At 43.6% G+C, this 20,316-nt stretch overlaps 1 protein-coding gene across 1 annotated transcript in view; it reads right to left on the bottom strand.

The window, feature by feature from the left end:
• Nucleotides 1-16,604: 16,604 nt before the first annotated feature.
• Nucleotides 16,605-20,316, bottom strand: part of LOC119171487 (uncharacterized) — a 57,369-nt gene continuing 53,657 nt past the window's right edge. The window contains exon 4 of the mRNA XM_075893746.1: nucleotides 16,605-18,116. Coding sequence (XP_075749861.1) covers nucleotides 17,854-18,116 — 263 coding nt within the window. The 3' untranslated portion in view covers nucleotides 16,605-17,853. The remainder of the gene's footprint in view (nucleotides 18,117-20,316) is intronic.

The following is a 20,316-nucleotide window of genomic DNA, read 5'->3' as shown; positions in this document are numbered from 1 at the left end:
ATTTACCTTCGTCATCTATTCACGTCACATGATACCAAATTTAGTATATGTGGAGCTAGCGAAATGGCCAAGAGCACGCTATGAGAGTGGTATGTTGTCTTGTTCTTACATGCCATGCGTGTCGGGATTATCATGTTTGCACCAATAATATATTTTGTCATCCATTGACGTCAAGTAACACCAAATTTGGTATATGTGCAGCTAGCAAAACGGCCGTGAGCACATCATGAAGGGCCCAATATACTCCAATGTAGCGTTGATGCGCGCGCACGCTGGGCACAGCGACGTTACGTTAGCAAAACGCGAGCACTCTTTAGTCTGACGCCAGGCGTGACCGGCGCGACCAACGTCCGTCGGCGCCGCCCGACAGCAACCAGTGTTAAATTCGACATGCTGCATTTCGCGCTGATGCGTTACCCAGACAATACTGTGTGTTCCTCTTTTCGAGAAGGACGGACGCCGGACGCGCTGAAACGCGAATGCGTCAAAGCAACGCAGCGCGGCGCGCCCCTGCGAGCATATGGCAGGACTGGCGCCTGGCGTGGCAACGCCGGCGTGACACCACAAAATGAACGCCGGCGATAACGCACACTGCGTCACGTCTATATGTATTGGCGCCTTCACTGTGACATGGAGTCATGTTCTCACATGACATGCATCTCATGATTACCATGTCAGCACCAGTCACATACCTTCGTCATCTATCGACATCACGTAATACTAAATTTGGCATATGTTAAGCTAGCGAAACAGCCGCAAGTGCATCATCAGTGTGGCATGTAGTCATGTTGTTACATGACATGCATGTCGTGATTATCATGTTTGAATGTGTCATTTACCTATGTTGTCCGTTCGCGTTGCGTAATGCCGAGTTTGGTACATGTGAAGCTAGCAAAACGGCCGCGAGCACATCATGAGCATAGCATGTACTCATGTTGTTACATGAAACGTATCTCATGTTTATTATGTTTTCACCAGTATCATACCATCATCTTCCATTCACGTCCCGTAATACCAAATTTGGTATAAGTGAAGCTAGCGAAACGGCTGCCAGCGCATAATGAGCGGGGCAGGTATCATGTTGTTACACGATACGGATCTCATGGTTTTAATGTTTGCACTAGTCACGTACCTTCATCATCCATTCAAGTACCGTAATACCAAAGTTGGCAAACGTGACGCTAGCGAAACGGCCTTGAGCCCATCATGAGCGTGGCATGTAGTCATGTTGTTACATGACATGCATGTCATAATTTTCATGTTTGGGCCTGTCGCTTGTGTTGGCCATGCAATCATGTCGTAGCATACCAGTTTTGCAACATGCCATGTGAACGGAACCACCGCAACAGCTGCAGGACCATGACATCTAAATCATGGCATTAATGACATTCATGTTATGATTTTCACGCTATGACTAGTCGGTTATGTTCTTCATACAGTCATCTTATGCCACACGAAGTTCGGTATCGATACCATCACCTAAACGGCCAGGAGAGCTAAAAGCCGTACGCGGATAGATAGATAGATAGATAGATAGATAGATAGATAGATAGATAGATAGATAGATACGCTCAAAGTCACCGAAGTTCGCTAAGAAAGGCTTCGCGTTTAAAAATACAATAAAAGTATTACTCTAATTCATCGCGGGATTCCGTGGTGTGCATCACCATGGTACTGTGTCTATGGTACTGCGTCACCAATGCGCTTATGTCGCGTTCGCCCACCACCTTCGCCGTCTCCCACATCTGGATTCTGCTGGAAGTCATCAGTGATTTCTCAAATTCGTATAGGCAGCATCGCCCGTAGCATTGGTTCACTGCCGGTTAGTTCGGTATCGTCCCCATAATTTCAGTTCACTGCTTATAGCAGCTTTAGCGCGAGCCAGTTTAGGTGTATGTGTAAAATAACGCCACCGTCAAACAAAAGTGATTGAGCGCACATTAAGCGGCGCATAAGGACAGCCTCCAAAGAAACCTGCTTCCTTTCGAAAGCAGGTTTGTTTGGAGTAAATAAAACCCACACCAACGCAGCCTGACTCACTGGCTGTTGTCACGTTCGCGGAAAAATCAAAGGGATCTGGTTAGTGCAGTGCGCTGCCGAAATTCGAAGATTGTTGGGCGAAATCGCTGCGCCACAGCAGGGATTCCGCTGAAGCCAGACTGCAGGTTCGCTAATGAGGTCCAAACTAACGGTGCCACTCAGCCATTTTGACCAAAGCAGACTGAAAAACATCTCATTCATAACTCTAAGTTAAAACAAAGAAGCTGATTACTTGCAGATTCGTTTCTAATATATGTGCGATGACACCCTAATTGACAAGTCACTATAGTGGGCTGAAATTATTGGGCACCTGCATCTTCCTTAGCTTTTCTGGTCTTGCCTGTAATACTGCCTAAGAATAGCTAGGTCGATGGTTTGTCCGTTGACTTTGATATTTCTAAATAGTACTCGCTTGTTGTCTGAAAATTTCTGAATTGAATGTTTTTGCTGCATTTCTACGTTTGATTGCCTGCATCTATGTTTCGCTTTCTGTTTTGACGAGCGTTTTGCTTTTTCGTAAAGTTTTATTAAAATACACTGAGTGGTTGTGTCGGTATTGCATTTACGTATTTGACATGACTTTTATATCTGCAATATTGGAATGAAACCGCGCTTCAGCATTCTCTGAAATGGGACATACTCACAGACACAATTAAGGATATGAAATTAAAGCATGAAGTAGTGTACTCCTCAAGGCGGGAAGAAGAACGCCAATTATAGGGGCCGTGCAACAATTTTCTGCGTGGTCAGAAAACACTGTTATTCTATAGCACCCACTAAGCCTTTAGTTAATGTTCTGCAAACGCGCCAGTTAAACATTAAAGCGCAGCACGCATCCTGGAATTCGCAAATAATTCTTGAAGTCAGACAGAAATCATTCTCGCTTTTCTCGACAAATCGTGCCTTACATTCAAAGGCCGTGCCATAAATCCAAGGTCTACTGCGATTACCTGATTTGAGCATCGTGAGCCACATATATGCAGTTACCACGGCCGCCGTGGGGTACCCCCATATGCCCGCGTGTATATTCACAATCTCACAAAAAGTAAACCACGTGTTCGAAAACCAGAATTCAAAATGAAATGTTCCAGGTCATGGCGTGCGCTGACAAGGGGACACAACTTCTTACCCCTTTGAAATTACCCCTTCTTTGCGTAGCTTTCGCGTTCTCTCTAGTACTAAAAAAAAAAGAGCGAGAGCACTTTAAGTGTGCGACATATGCCTATAATTCCACCCGCTATAGTAATGCAGTGGTTATGGCGCTTAACTGCTGCTTCACAGGTTGTGGGATCGAATCCCGGCCACGGAGGCCGCATTTTTGATGCAGGCGAAGATGCTAAGGCCCGTGTACTCATATTGAGGCACGCGTTACAGCAAAAAAGCACATGATGGTTGAAATTTATAGAGCCCTCTACTACGGCGTTTCTTATATTTAAATCAAGGTTTCGGTACACAAAAATCTCAGAATTATTAGTACTATTCCTTAACTTTGCTCGTGCTTGACAGATTAAAAAACTGTAACAATCTATTCCTGAAGCAATAAGCACATTTAACGAAGGCACTCCATGATCTCTTGAAAAGAGTGATGCTTCTCGAGCTTCGCCCCTAAAAGGATGTGGAGAGCTGAGACCGGCTGGTGCAGCCAAAAATGGTCACAAGTTCCGATCAGGAATACCTCCAGGCAGGCCCGCTTAAGTTGCCCAAGCGCCTCGTAGCCGATATGTCCATCCGAGGTCACGACGTCGGGAGCTGGTGGGAACCATCGGATGGATTTCGAGAGGCCATCTTGAGGCTGAGTCTTTCAGATTAGGCTCAGAATATAGGGAAGTTTCGGGGCTGCGGATAGCCAAAAAACCCCCCAGAAAAGAGGTGGAGAGAAACCGCCAACCACGTTTACTACTCTCAAGCTCCGCCTCAGCTTCCCGCTGCCAGTGGTTGCAGCGTGCCATGAGTGCACCCACGATGGTCGTCTTCCCTTTCTACTTGCGATCGGCATGCTCGCGGCCTCCGCTCCCATAAGCTGCAAGGTTCGTTTAACCACTCAGTGCAGTAGACACTTTTTAAGCGAACAACTGTAAGTGTGAAAAGCGCAGGGATCATTTTTATCGAGGCAACGGGGGGGGGGGGGGGGATGAACATGACGCATTGTGTGAAGAATTCTTGCGCCAATTACGCACAATTTCTTTGACATAAGAATGTCTCAGACTAAGGACGAGCACATATATATAGTAACAAGGGCTGCTTTCCAAGACTATCTTACACTTAGTTTAAAGCAGATTCTTTAAAATTTCAGTAAAATGGTCTAATATTTCGTAAGTGCTAAAGAGAAAAGAGAATAGAGAGGGTAACGACGGCTTCTGTATGGCCTCATGAACAGAATTCTGCGATATACACAAAGGAAACCTCAAACATAGAATATTTTATTAGGTGTTACAACATTTGCCTAATAACGTGTCATTCGCCGGGTTTAGCACTGCAAATGATTAGTATACGATGCTTGTTTATTGGCTAAGGCTAACGCCTGTGAACATTAAAAGTAACAAAGCATCGCCTGCACTGAATACAGCTGGAATTTCGAAAAGCAGCGGGTGCTTTGGTTTCCTTGGGCAAGTTCTACTTCCCGAAAGGAAATGATAACTCACGCTTGAACATCCCTGCATAAGAGACATTGTTCGCAACGTCTATTTTTATTTGTGTTCCTCACAACTTCAGTACAGAAACCGATAGATTGCGCGACATGCCGCCATCGAAAGTACACTGCGCAGAAAACACACAATAGGCGCCATCTGTCGGTGTTCCTATGCCAACGCGCCGAAAAGATGTCTCTTGATGACAATAGTCGAAGTAGGCAGTCGAAGTACGCTGTAGACGTTCGGTAATGATATTCACCTTTGCTGGCATGACAAAGACTCGCCAACACTTCCTCTCGACACGAGAGGAAGTGTTGTTGTTCGGCAATGACCCTGTGCTCCCTTTTAAAAGCTTCGGCTAAGCGGAACAAGTTACACTTCAGAGTAAATTCGGGAAGCAATAACGAAGACCCAAGACCCGGGTCATGTTGCTCGACCATCACTAGTGGATTCCTAGCACAATCATTGGCGCGTATATGACGCCCGCTATTTCGAAGTCTTCTAAGCAGCTGATAATCTGGTCCTGCTTTGGTCCCCCTCGTGGCACGTTGGACTTCCGGAGAAGTTACTCCCATGCTATTCATGCCCTACCGCAAATTAAGGTAAGTGACTTACGTCACTTCCGGAGTCACCCCTATCGACCCCATTATCAGTCACCTAATACTGCCGTAGTGCATCTTCCGCAGCTCGAACCACAACACGTGACTGCCCCTTCATTAGCACCAGGTCGGTGCTCCAGCTAGAGGAAAATTATATAACGGTCTGAAGAGGGCGACGAATATGACTGCAAAGAAGACGTTGACAGACACTGCGAACAGTGCGCCATCTTTCCAGCCACTGAATTTATTCTGTGTGTATATCGTGTAAATATCTTCTCCAAAATAATACTTAAACCTATGCTTTCTCTGACGGCCATTCTCCACCGACGATTAAATTTAAACATTTACGTGAGAAAATGCTTTGGGGCTGAGTTAGAGTTTTGAGCAGTGTTTAAGTGTTTTACCTCTGCGTAGTCGGGGTTGAAGTTCCAACTCACAATACACGAGAATCTATGCTTCATGCACAGTTTATGTTTAATCTTTTCTACTCGAAACAGCTTCAATGTACCACGAATGGGTCCTACTGTGTACAGAAAAATGACAAAGGCAACCATGTGCATCATTTTCTGAGCCTAATCAGCTTTGCGCCCGACTCAAACTACAGAAGAGAGAGTAATACAGGAACGCGTTCTTTGTTTTGTGTTGTTTTTCTACTTCATGTGAAAAGCCGAAAGTTATACTACACCGACTTGCTCAATCTTCTACGCTGTTTGTGACAGCGTAAAAGGGAAACTCTTGGTGCAGTTATATTATCCAGCTCCTTCACCTGAGAGATAGCATCATAGCGTTTCTTGCTTCAGTAAAAATGAAAGAGTGCAAGTTGTGGGTCGCTGTAACCGCGTGCTTCATGGCAACAGGATTCTCTGCTGGTGCCCCGGACAGGTGTCAGCTCTTTGAAAGACGATAGTCTTTCTTGGGGACCTTCGACGCAACAATTTTAGTCTGTCTGTCTGTACACTTGTCTGTTTGTCCACCTTCAACGGTTCCGGGTATTCTAACGCACCAGCCGATACCCCAAACGGCCGACCCCATCCTTAGCACCCACCAACGTTGCTCAAGATTTAGCGTTCATACTTGTGTAATTGTCAATTAAAAAGCCATTATTGCGCATATCTGACGCAGCATAACAACACGTATATATTCTGTATGTACATTCACTAGAAAAGACATACACAAGTAATTCTAAGAACCGTAGCGTTTATCACGCTACGTTGACCATGGAAAAGCATGGAGGAAAGAAAAACTGAGGCGAGGCCCTATCCTATCTCAATGCATTGCGAGAAGTGTAGGGGAAGTGACGTCAAATTTAATGGGGCAAACAAACTGGTATGGGGCAAAGAAAACAGCAGACGCTCCGCGGCGTGCTTCTCAGCGATGGTTCGCTTCTGCGCGGACTTATAGTTCCGGCGTAAACTCAACGCGTATTGTATGGTTTGCATGCACCAAAATGTTGCGAGCACACCTTTCCCAGACTGTTCGTGCGTGGCAGGCCCCAAACGCGACAGGCTTAAATACTTCGTGGAGTGTTTTTGTGCAACAGCATGGAAAGCACCGGTACGTGTCCTAATCAAAATGATTCAGCTTCTGCATCATCGTATTCGAACTCACCCGACAGTGACTTACGCGTTCTACTCGCCATGAGGCCTTGCTTTTTTTTTCTCCTAGCCAGATTTCCCGGTCTTCGGACCCATTAGCAGTTCTTTGCTCGTATATAGTGTCAGTGTGGCAATGCACGATTTTGAAAGCTTGCTTCGCAGCTATTCTGTTCAACGCCAGCCTAGTACTTGAAGTACTTGACGTCGGTAAGAAGGCACCTCTGTATTGTACACGCAATCGTGCATGTGAAGTGTGTAATTTCAGGGCGCGTGCACACAACTAACACGCAGCGAGCGCACACCGTACAATACATACACATTTAGTCTGATAAGAATAAAAGTTTATTGTCCTTCCGTATGAACGACACAACTTCGAAAAACGTGACACGATGCCTACAACACTAAAAACGAAAGTTGACGTGTGTTCTAGCTCAGTTGGCGCAATGAGTAAGAACCAACGTAGCGTACAGCTGAGAGCTCTGCATGCAAATACCATGCATTATTGATCAACAGTGAAGCAGACATACATGAAGACTGCCACCAGGTACATCCGGCGGTGCACGCGATTAGCACCGAGTATGCACTACGGCTGGGCATCGCACAGCTTTCTTAAAACACGCAAAAGAAGCAGCACTTGTGCATTGACTTCCTGCCGGCAGAGAACATCTCGCACTCAGCCGGGGCCGCTTCGAAGGCCGCTGCGGCGGCTGTTTGCAGGATATCTCGAATTGTTTATCTGCTTTTCCGCTAGAGGTAGTGCGGGTGCTTGCGATGTGGTGGCTTCATGAATATGACGTCATGGCTTCTCCTATATGTTTGCTTCCTCCATGATGGAAAGCTTGCACAAAAAGGCTGTGTTTCCAACGGTTTGCTAAGACGACACGGTGGTGGCACCTACCTGTCGCCTTGCGTTTTATACCTTATCATCTCTGCAACAGGTGTATACGCCCGTCTCAGAGCTGCGCGTTTCGTTTTCCAAGAAAACTGCCAGATAGCGCTCATGTCTCACGCGTGACAGGATTTGATGCGCTCGTTCACCTCCGCTGCATGCTCGAAGCCCTCTAATGCAGCGCCTCCAGAATAGCATTCCTCGACTTCTTGTGCAGAACATCAAATAAATATTTTGTTCAATTTATACACACGCAAGACAATCGCCTTTCGACGACATTTGCAGATTAACATGCAGATACGGGACAAATTTTTTTCATTGTGGTTCTATATCTTTGCGAACCCTATTACGTCAAAGCAAAGGTGAAATCAGGAAATGGGTGCATGTTTCGCGAGCGCTGGGGAGTAGATGTATTGGTCACTAAGGAACAGAACAAATCCATCTTGAAAACACCGCGACAAAAGAAATATCGATCTTGCATGGTTGGGGACCATTCGGTGCCGGCTGTGCGTGATGGCCGCAAGAGCTGCCGCCTGCAGCAGGTGGGCGTTCTTTCATGCATCCGCTTGGTTCTCTTCTCGTTATCGAGACATCTTCAGTTCCTTGTACAGAAGTAAATGATGTTTCTGGTTCCGGCAGTTCTCGTCCTCTCACAATTTAATGTTGAATAAGAATCACGCTGCTATCGATAAAATAAAAAAAATGCCAGTAACTGTCTTTGTTTCGTTAGGCTGAACACAAATAAGTATTCTTAAAAATCGAGAACACGATTTAGTTGACGGAGAAAAAAATAATTCCTTCAAAAGCATCATATAAGTGACCATGCACTTCCACAGTAGGCGTCGTTCGAGGGTATGCTGTCTGCCCGATCATAACATGACGACAAGTTTGCAAGTGCAGCGGTGGGGGTTGTTAAAGCAACGTCGCTGCTAGCCCAGCTTTATACAGTGACTCGGTGCTTGACGCCCCCCTTTTTTTGAAGAATATTGGCGACATCTCTACGCGGCCAACTTAAGTGTGATAGATGTCAGAAAACTTGACGTGTGGCACATTGCGGGATGAAGAAGTTTCCATTGTCACTGGTTGTTGAATTTGTGGAAGTGAACTCACGTGATCGTTTGCGAAAATAGCCCATGTTTATCGTCTGCAAAAATGGCCCATGTTTATTGCGACATGTAGTGTCAGTTGTAAGGCAGCGACTATGTTGATTCATCTTTACGGACGATGAAACAGTTACTATTGTATGTAGTGTGTGCTGGAAAATTAGAGGTGCGTCGTGTTTGTGGAAGCAGTGTGATGCGTCGTGTCTAATAAGATCACTTGGTACCACTGGTTGTCGACAAACTATCAAGCTTCGACATTTTAGAGAACATAAACATTGGAGGGCACTTGAACTACGTCTGGAGAGCGGAATGCGTTAGCGTACTCAGGCCACGTTTGCACTGCCTTCTCAATCGGTAGCCGCAATTTTCTTATCAGTGGAAACTTCAGCCGTTCCACAAGGAAGGAAATGTCGGTGCATATAAAACTGGCCATTTAAACTTATACTAGAGCGTCTACTGCAAGTAAAGTTGTGAAGTGCCCTTCTCGCCTGTAGCCTTCCTCTTGCGAATTAGCGAATCACCCACTACACGCCCTAAGACACCAAGTGTACCTGCGCAGCTGCCCACTTGGTGTCTTAGGGCTCGTAGTGGTCGCTTTGGCTGACGATTAGGATGAAAGATGTGTGAACGCTTTGTAATAGGGGGGGCGGGGGCGTTTAATGCCTTCACTCTATGTGTAATGCACATGTATTGACATCTAACGCGATTTTATGCTTGTTCCTCACAACATTACACGACAATCGTGCAACAATTTTTTTTCGGGAGCATTTACACGCAATGGCGTGGCTCTGTGACAAAACACCTGCTTGCAGTGCGTCTGCCTCGGTTCGATTCTTCAACTCTCACGTGAGCGGCACCTTTTAATTCCTTTTATTTGCATATCTCCCAAACTCTCACTCGCAAACGCCCTTGTGTTTCTTTTGTGCTCGTAGTTAATGATGCCGAGACCGAGGCTGACACCAAAACGAACTTCTGAATATCTATGAAAGAAACTCCTTAACGCTATCGCTTTGAAAATGTAATGGATGTGATTGTGTGTGAGTGCGTTCGTCTCCGGCTGAAAAGTACGACGACGCGTCGGCTCCTAGCATAATTTGCGATTGCCGATGCGGTATGTACTACAGTTCGCCACGCTGAACACGTGAACCCATTTGAGGTATCGCGTTTGACTGGTGATCTGACACGTCTTGATGCACATGAGGCAACCTACGCCGTTGTATTCTTGTCAGCTCACAATTTACGGCTCGATCTTCATAAAATGACAATGCACAAGCGAAGTTTGCGTATGAATTTTGAAGCAGCAAAGTGAGCATGCATGCAAGAAAGCTTGCGCCGGATGTATTGTGCACTGTGAGGCCTTCTTGGCTGGAGAGTAGTTATTGAACGAAACTCCCCCGAACAGCATCGATTGGGTCTATAACAGAAGGGCAGTTTGCCATTTTGACGCATTCGGTGGCTTAGGTTTGGAACACTGCCACAGGGATGCCTCTGATGTCATGTGGAATTTCATCCTAACTGCTAAACAAGTACAATTTTAATCTTGTCTTATAATTATTCCTTACGAAGATGTAGTAACATATAACTAACCTATTTAGGTTTTTCTTACCAGGAGAAAATTGTTATGTTTCATGTCTCGAGAAGAACATTTTGGCCATTTTGAAAAGTATTTCAACACACATTGCAGCGTATCATATTGTGAGCAGTGAAATGTTCTTTGCATAAAATGTTAGTTGTTGAGCAAAAAAAGTATTTTGAGATGGAAAAATAAGAAATGTGAGTAATTTTTTACAGTAAGATGGAAAACAGTGCAATAAAAACAATCTATGTGCAAAAAAATATTCAGAAGAAACAGAATGCGGAATAAACTTTTTGAACGCAAGTGATAAAGGAAAAGTATAAAAAATAATGAATATTCCACACAGTGTTTTTATTACCAATTCACAGGTGAGCTCATTCCTTTTTTTCTCTCAAAATTTTTGTTTTTCTGCGATACAAGCCTACAGGTATTCCTATATAGATGGATACCCGTGAGGTGAACAAGTATTTTATAAATCATACGTCCAATGAACTTCTCTAGCTAGTCTAGCGTTACCTCCTTTCGTGAGCTACCTCTGTCCGCATAGATTGGCGTTCCAATATATGCGTTCAAGCATATTTATTAGTGATTTTGTAGACGGCATAGCAAAAGAACAATCTCGCGCGCAGTTTTAAAACCGATAGCGCCACTGAGTAGTGCAGGGTTGAGATGTTTTGTGGCTTCTCTGTCTTGAGGAGAATCTCTGCAGTCGGCATCAACAGACCGCTCTCTTGCGACTTGAGGACCTCGCGCGTAACCAGAGTAGCTCTAAGATTGGGCAGAAAGGTCAGCAGCTCTGCACTTGTGGCGGAAGAGACCACGTGAGGCCGCAGACGAAAGCAACCCCTGAATGGCTGCGGATGCCCCAGGGTGACGCGAAACATCGTTGCTATGCGAGCTTCAAGCTAAGGGGTTGTCATATTCAGACTCAAAGCTCGTCGTCACTCAAGTTAGGTGCGGTTTCAAGACAATTTCGAGCAGCGCACGTCACGGTGCGGTGCAAGCGAGCCGCGTGTGACAGCGAAGCCGTATACTAGCGATTAGTGACTCTAAATGCGGCTCTGTGCCTTATATAGCGATACAAGCGAAGCCGCTTGAAACTCGTCGAAAAGGCCACTCTCACACTTTACATATGCGGTGTACCACTAGAAATTTTACTTGCGCAATAAATCTCCCCGACTCGAAGCGACAGTTCTCTAGAAAATAGCTGGCATAAATTTTAGGCCCTTATTACCCTTCAACCCTGTCATAATGCGAAGCTGCCACTTTATATTTATATTTTACTTGTAAAAGTTACTTTTCATTACAGGACTTTGATGCTATTGAATCATAACCATTATCGGTACGCACGTCTGTCGAGTTTATTAACCACGTGCATTCTTCCAAAAACACCCACACATTGGTTCACGTAAACGTCTGACAAAAATCACCATGTTGCCAAAACTGACAAATTCAAACTGATTCTCAAAAGTTCAGTGGTTGGACTAACTACTGGAAAGTGCTGGGTGCGCAAGAAGCAAATTCAAAATGTCATAACTGACGAATCAAAGCGTCGTTCACCGGTGATTGATTTCAATAGGCGTGGTAACAAAAGGGTTAAAATTGTTCCAATCAGGTTAATACGGCAGCCTTGAATGCGAGCTCACTAGCATATAACTGCTAGTCCTAGTTCAATCTATTATATGTTATTTCCTTTGCATTTCTATACTTTTTAATCACTCAACATTCTTCAAATATTCTTTTTTTTTAATTTTCACCTATGCATTTTTGGCCAATCGCCTTGAGTGATTGTTTGAAGAAAAAACAAACAAGCTAACTAACCAACCTCACAGTAGAGCTTTGCGCAGACGAAGGACGTACAGAAATGGAGAACAGGAGGTGGCGTTGCGAACAGCTTCCAGCGTTACACGTATCTGCGTTCGTTTGAATAGCGCCAGATGAGGCTGTCTCCCACGCACTTACTATTGCTAAAAAAAGTCTGCTTGGAATAGAGGGAGTATCTGTAAGATGAGATTTCCTAAAGGAGGAGGCACATGAAAAAAATGGAAATGGTGGAGCATGGTTTCATTGAATGTGACGATATTCAACTGGATATCTGAATTGGAGTTAGTCTAGATACAGCCCTGCGTTTCAGGTATAGCACAGAAAATACAAACATGCGATCGAGAGCAGTAGAGTACCGTTACCATATTGGAAACCAAAAACCTGAATTGCGTGAAAACTAATGTTACTCAACTTGAAACGCAAAACATTAAGCTATATAAATTATAAAATTTTCTTCATTAAACTTGCAGCACCTAATTCATGTTAGCAACACTGTATGAAGAATGAACATGGAGCCTGGTGACTCGCAGGTCACCGCAACCTTTTGAAGGGAATGCTCATGTAATCCATGCATCCATCTGACCACGCACCCTGCCAGTCATCCTTCCATACATGCGCAGTTCCACTAAAATCGTAATAATGTCAACACGAATGGCGATAGCCTACGGGTTCTCCCAGATACAGAATGGAGGCACGGGGCACGTGCTGCCACAGTGAACACGCATGCAGCTTTTTCTTCATTAGTGCAGCCCTTTCGTGCTATCAGCAGGTTCCAGACGATCCATCCGTTAACGATGACCGATTTCTTGGTTATCGTTATGACTTTACTGCAGCGCTTCTAGCTACTTCACGACTCAATTGAATATACTATCAAATATAAAGAACGCTTGTAATGACCGTATCCGGACAATGCACGCTAATCACGTTTACTTAGCCATAGTAAGGCGGGTAGGCGCCATTGCCTTTTATGTCTCGCAGTTTCTTTATGTTGTGAAATGGCTAACAGTTTTTCTTTCCTCAGCATCCTTTGCGTTTTGTGTTTCGAGAAACCTGATCAGACTGGTGATTCACAAGCGACATGATTCACCTTTCCGTATTGCCCTTTCTATGCTAATTCTTGTGCTTTCAAAACGCCTTTTCGTGTTTTAATGCGTTAGCCATATTACTAGGGAATTGCTGTTTGTATGGGAACGTCAAGTATCAGAGCACGTGATATCGGTCACAGATGTGCCGTGCTCTCTTTAAATAGCTATCCATACTATGTCATGACTTTTGCGCGCCAGACAACAAGTCTGTCTCACAGCTATTTCACTACAGCCGTGCTCTAGCAAACACTTAAATATGACCTATCGGGCGAGAAGTCGCTATAAGATATAAAATATTGAGTTGGAGATGCGCAGAACTCCACCAGACATTGCATGATGTCAATTGAGCCATGAATGGACGCTTTAAAACTTCCTACTCACTACGAGGGCACTAGGTAATCAGTCGGAATTAACCATCATTACTTCACGAAGAAAGTGTGCATATACAAAACAGAACAGAACAGAAGGTTTTATTGTGCTAAATGAAGAAGAATACATGTGCATGATATACAGAAAGAGGTCCCATAGTCAGAGACTGCAAGAGGACCTCTTGTACAATGTAGAATTGTGAATGATTGTGATGTACATAGCAGGGAGACAGAGCTACAGTAAAATGCAATTGAAACAAATAAAGTAAGAATATACCCTTGTAATCTCACAGAAACAATTTAAAAGCAAGAATAACGCGCTAACTTCAATGACAAGTGATTACAGAACGCAACTCACAATGAACAGGAATCAATTAAGAAACAGCAAAACAGGCTAGTTAGTTGACATGATATGATTTTTTAACTTCGATATAATTACCTTCAGGGAACGGCATACTTTAATGTCAACAGATAAACTATTCCAAAAAGAAATTCCGGAAAAATGAATGATTTGTTTGCCATAATTGGTGCGAACTTTTGGCAGTAGAAAGTTATTTTTAAGGACAAACCTTGTGATATTGTTATTTGAGAGAATGATAGTAAAGTGTGGGAGTTGGTTATTTATAGTTCTATACATGTAAATACCAAGGTTATATTTAACTAGCTCAGATACAGTTATTATATTGTTTTCGTGAAGTAGTAACTTAGCGTTAGAGAGATATATGCTTGACGTGAGAATTCTTATCGCTTGGTTTTGAATTGTCTGAACTGACGTAAGATGAGGGGTGTATGTATTACCCCGTGAAGTAATACAGTAAGAAATGTGCGAATGAACAAAAGAAAAATACAGTGACATAAGTATTGATGGATTGAAATAAAGACGAGATTTAATCAGTAGTCGAACGCCATACGTCATTTTTTTCCTAATATGTGCAACATGTCGGTGGTATTTCAAGTTAGTGTCGAGTTCAACGCCTAGAAATCTACAGCAGTCGCTCACAGGGATGTCATTGCGCGCAATTATAACAGGAGGGATAGAAGGTAAGAGTTTTTGTGGGGAAAGAAGACAACAAATTTTGTCTTAGACGAGTTAATTTCTAACATGTCATTACTGCACCACCGAACGAGTTGTGCCAGATCAAAGTTTAGTTTTCCAGTTAAGGATGTAATGCTGCTATCGGAGTTAAAAATTGGGGTGTTGTCAGCGTATAATATACAACTGGATGAAGAAAGGCATTTCGGCAAACCGTTAATATAGAGTAAAAACAAAAGAGGCCCTAGAATGGACCCCTGGGGTACACCACTATTAGTTAATTTGGTTGACGAATATGCATTAGAAATCACCACCTTCTCTGTCCTGTTGCAGAGATAGCTACGCCATAATAGTAATGTTGAGCCAGTTATACCAAATGCTTCAAGTTTATTGAAAAGAATGTGATGATTTATCGAATCAAAAGCTTTAGTTAGGTCGATGAAAACTCTGCCCGCATAGTAACCGTTGTCAATAGCCTTTTTTAATCGGTCAGTAAGTGGGATTAGCGCAAGGTCACTGGAGTAGCCGGAACGGAAGCCAAATTGACAAGCCGATAGTATCTTAAATTTGTTCAGGTAATTTGTGAGACGTGTACAGATCGGTTTCTCAATTACTTTGCTCAAAAAGGGTAAGATGCAAATGGGGCGGTAGTTATTCAATAACGAAGCATTTCCTTTTTTATGTACGAGGATTATTTTACCCTGCTTCAGTTCATGCGGGAAAACACCTGTTATAAACATTAAATTCACAATTGAAGAGAATACATTTGATATAGGGTGAGCTACCATTTTTATAATGGAGGGGTGAATGCCGTCAAGGCCAGCACTCGTCATTTTTAGGGTACCTATAACGCTGATTATTTCATCTGGAGTTGTGGGAAACAGAAAGAACGAATGGGGGAGGCGATCTAAGGCCATTTCATTTAATAAAGGTAGGGTGTGCTCGACGTTAAAGAATAAGTTTGCAAACTGATCGGCGATGTCAGCTGGGTCACTATAAGTGACATCTGTATGAAGAACTGTAGCTATTTTATCCGAACGTGGGTTCCTATTTAAAAAAGAATTAATGATGTCCCATTTTTTTCCTAGTACTATTTCCGGCCTCAGTTATCTTTTGCGCATAATACTTTCTTTTAGCTTCCTTTAGCTGGGTGTTTATTAGGTTGCAAATTTTTTTATTTTAACCGTGTTATTTTTTTAACCGTGTGAAACGGTTGCCTTTTAGTTTTTTTATAGAGGTTGTCACGTTTGCGCATGTCTGTTAGTAATCCCCTCGTCAGCCAGGGATTTGCTGGTGATGCGATTATTTTTTTGCATTTTTGCTTATCTGTACAAGATTGAACAAGTGATAGGAGCAAAGATGAAAAGGGGGTGAAAGCGTCTTGTGCATCAGCTTTAAGATAAACTTCAGGCCAGTTAGTGTTAGCAACGTTATCAATAAACTTCTGCTTGTCCAATATATCACGAATAAAGGAAGGTGAATCACGTTTTCCAGTGGAATCGAAACGCAGAAATATGGGATAGTGGTCAGTAATATTAATTTCTAGCACTCCAGCGTCTGATGCCGTGAGTAGATTTGAAAATGCATATTCAATGAGGGACCCATTGCTATTGCTGTTTGGTCTAGTTGGAAGACTGATTAAAGATTCATACCCAAAGCTGTTTAGTGCAGCTAGATAGTTGATAGAGTTAGTGAATTAATGTTGATGTCAGCAGTGATATTAGCATTTTTATTTTCAAGCGAAATAACATTTAGGGAGCGTTGCAAGTTTATGCAAAATTCAGTAACTGGAGAAGATGGTGAGTGGTATATACAGCCTAATATGAATCTTTTGTTATCTATATTAAGAAAAGTATGCTCAAACTCAAGCCAGACCAATTCACAGTAGAGCGTGTTTAATTCGAGATCAAACCTTCGTTTACAGGAAGCGTTAGAAAATACGTATGTGGCTGCGCCATCATGATTGCAAGATAACCTGTGACTGTAATATGGCATGTAGGAAGGGAAACCGAACAGATTTCTATCGTCTTCTAATAACCAAGTTTCTGTAACTGCAATTACTGAGAAAGGGTTGGTAAACGTGGAAAGAAGACTTTGAAATTCATCAACATGTTTTCGTAGGCTTCTGGCATTGGGATGAATAAAAAAGCGGGAGTTACTCTCTAAAAACGAGTTTAGTTGCACAGGTGACAGAAGAGCCGACGAGGAAGCCATGGCTGGCGCATGCGCATTATGTACAATGGGAGCCAATTAGTTTATTTTAGCCAGATCAGCCTCATCGCGTATCCTGTATACTTTACTGTCGATTGTCTTGCGAGCTTTGATTTGGCAGTTTGTTGTCCACAAAAACATCCACTTTTTCTCTTTCTTTAGGGCCATAGCCTTAGAAAAGAGAGCCTTGTTCACAGGGGTCAAATGCTCATTTACGTACACGGGATTGTCAGGTGTCTGTGTTATGTTGATGTCCCTCAGGCAGAGCTTAGCTTGTCGGGCCTTGCTTATGAATTCAGTCTTCTTATCCCTTGAACAAAATCGCGCAAGAAGGTTTTTGTTGCATTCCTTTGCTGTAGGAACACGGTTAACGACGTCAAGGTCAGATGGTGACACCGGGCATCCGATCTTTTCACCCACCGTTTGCAAGATCGCGACACAGTCTTCCCCTTGTGTGCACGGTACACCTCTGATCTCGACGTTTGCGAGCCGTGAATATTGTTCGATTTCAGCTAGTTTCTTAGACATCATGCGGTTTTCAGACTTCAGTAATTTGTTTTCGGCCATCAAGACAGCGTTGTCTTGCCTTAATTCCTCAACAATTTTTTCCGTGCATTTTGCGCTAGCAACAAGGTCATTAACTTCTTTCTTCATTTGCACCGCATCGAAACCAGAATGATGCAGCTTTAACAGAATCCTTGCGAACACCGACTCCACCAAAGCCTCGGTTTTCAGCTTCTCCTCGAGTTCTTCTAATCTCTTTGCAAGTTCAGCATTCGTTGGCATTTTGGACACAGTTAGAAGACACTCAGACAAGCTCAAAATGCGAACAACGGCAGCAGCGACAGCAAATGAAAAACGAAAGAATCGGAAATGGCGTGAAAACCAACCTGCAGTAAATTATACGGTAACCTCGGTCAGTTGCTCAGTGCGCTGCCGCTGCTGCCAATGACATCCCGTTGACAGTGCCGGTCTTTTATAGCGTTGCTTGACGATTCCAGTGCCGCCCAGTGGTGATATCACCGAAAACGCAGCCGTAGGTAGAGCTGCGCAGTCTCCGAAGGCGCCATGAGCAAGGTAGTCCGTGGCAGCAATCAGGGCGTCCGGCGATGAAGCAGCACCTCGGGAAGCAAGCTTGGACGATCGGGCATCGGCCGAAGTAACTGCAGTAAATTATACGGTAATCTCGGTCAGTTGCTCAGTGCGCGGCCGCTGCTGCCAATGATGCCAATACATGGTGCCAATACATGGTGCGTGCATCGGCTCGCGGACAAGTATTTGGTACTTCGTCATTATAATTATTATTATTTGGTTTGAGTACATAGAGAACATGAAGACAGAGAAAATAGGGAGGAAATAGGCTGAAAACTGCCACCTATGGGCAGTCTGCCTGCCCCTTCGCCTGCCTGCCCCTTCGGGAAGGGGATATGGTGAATAATGACGCAATGAGAACTTCGAAAGTGTACTCACAGTAGGCGCTCTTGGACAGTTTACAAGGGCCTATGTTTCGCGTGCAGACTTTTCTTTTGTCATGACACAGTTGACACCTGTGGCTACCGAGAAGCGAGCGAGGCAAAAAAAAAAATGGGAAGGCAATGCAAATGACGATATCGCAACTTACCAATCAGGGTGAGCTCACCTTGAATAAGGGAATTTAAGCACCTTTTTTGAACATTCATTAAAATGTAGGACGCCCGTATTCCTAAATTGCCTATGTCATCCGCGTTCTAGGCATGTCGTAACTACCATAGAAGTTAGGTCAACGCAAGGTCATTTTGATTGATCATAAAAAAAAACAGAAAAGAAAATTTGTCTGAGTTACTCGACTCATAGAATCGATTCTCTCACACCACGACTTCCAGGATGAGGGTGGGACGCCTTGACGGTTACTCCAAAGACGAGAGCAGAATCCAAGCTGCAAAAATGCTAATACATGCTTTGCACTTAAGCAATGGTGGCGCCGTCACCTAGGAGCAGTTGTGTGAAGCGCCAAAAGCCTGTGACAGCGTCTGAGCGCACCAGGACGCGCTTATGACGGCGTTGCGTTGGAAAAGCGTGCACCGGCAGGAAGCCCTATGCTTTCCCGCAATACAGGCGTACACTAAGAATATCACCTCTGACATTCATGAATTAGAGTGCGAAATTACTTTCCGACTTGCCAAAGACACTGAGGAACAGGATCAAAATGCTTAACCGAGATGTAGCTATGGGAGTCAGCGAGAGTGCACCAACGCCTGTAGAAATCTGTCATGTTAGCTAAACATATTTCTATACGCAACTACAGCTGTTTAGGCAGAGGTTTTTTTTAGTGATAGTAACTATGTCTTTCTTTAACAGCGCAGATGTTTAAGCAGCCATGCTATGTATGCCATATTGAGATTGATTAGTGGTTAGGTGCCACACCAATAATAATAAAAAGTAACAGACAATAATACCAAGCACAACAAAGAAGACGTTCCTACTAACAAACCTATGTAAAGGTGAAGAAGTAAAAGTGGACGAGAATAGAACTTTTCACGGGCAGGGACCGAACATGCGATCTTCGAATGATGCATTCGTCGTCTAGCTTAGAGGCTTAGAGTTCGGGGCTTGGTGTTCAGAAATGAGTCCTCGCAAGAGCTCGCCGCAATACAGATATTGAAATATGTATGCACATGCTGGAGGCCTAAAATAGAGATATTGAGTTACATTTGCACCAGACGTCACGGAATGTTCTGCGGATACTTTTACAAAACAAAGAAGAGAACGTACTCATTAATGCAAATACAAGAGTGAATATATTGGATTACTTTTTTGGATATTGCAATCTAGGAGTGGTGTTAAAATGATTGTAGGAGCGACGAAGAAGGAACGAGAATGATTGTGTTTAATCAAATGATTCAAAGAATCAGTCAGACGATGAGAAACTGAACTTCTGTAAGTATATAGTGAGTTCGAGATTTTAACCAACACATGCAGAGTGATCCACATCATGATTGCAGAGGAGCCTACCTTTTTTCCCTAATGTCTGCGTACAGGAGGCAATAGAATATTAGTTTAGAGGGATAAACGAGGATTGTCATTGGTTGACTATATTGATTGATATATGAGGTTTAACGTCCCAAAACCACCATATGGTTATGAGAGACGCCGTAGTGGAGGACTCCGAAAGGATTGTTATCGGAATTTGTAAATTTCACTCTGTGTAATATACAAGAAATTCAGATTACGTACCATGCGGTAAGCGATTACTGCTAAGTAGAAAACAATACTATTTGAAATAGGAAGAATATTCAGTTAGGAGAATGGTTGAGCCAAATGAGTGTGATAGGTACTGTGTGTTGTGAGACGAAGTGCCTGCTTTTGGATATGCCTTAATGGGCT

This window comes from Rhipicephalus microplus, chromosome 4 (genome assembly GCF_043290135.1).
Source record: "Rhipicephalus microplus isolate Deutch F79 chromosome 4, USDA_Rmic, whole genome shotgun sequence".
In the NCBI taxonomy this organism is placed as follows: domain Eukaryota; kingdom Metazoa; phylum Arthropoda; class Arachnida; order Ixodida; family Ixodidae; genus Rhipicephalus; species Rhipicephalus microplus.
This window is presented reverse-complemented; position numbering and strand designations above follow the sequence as displayed.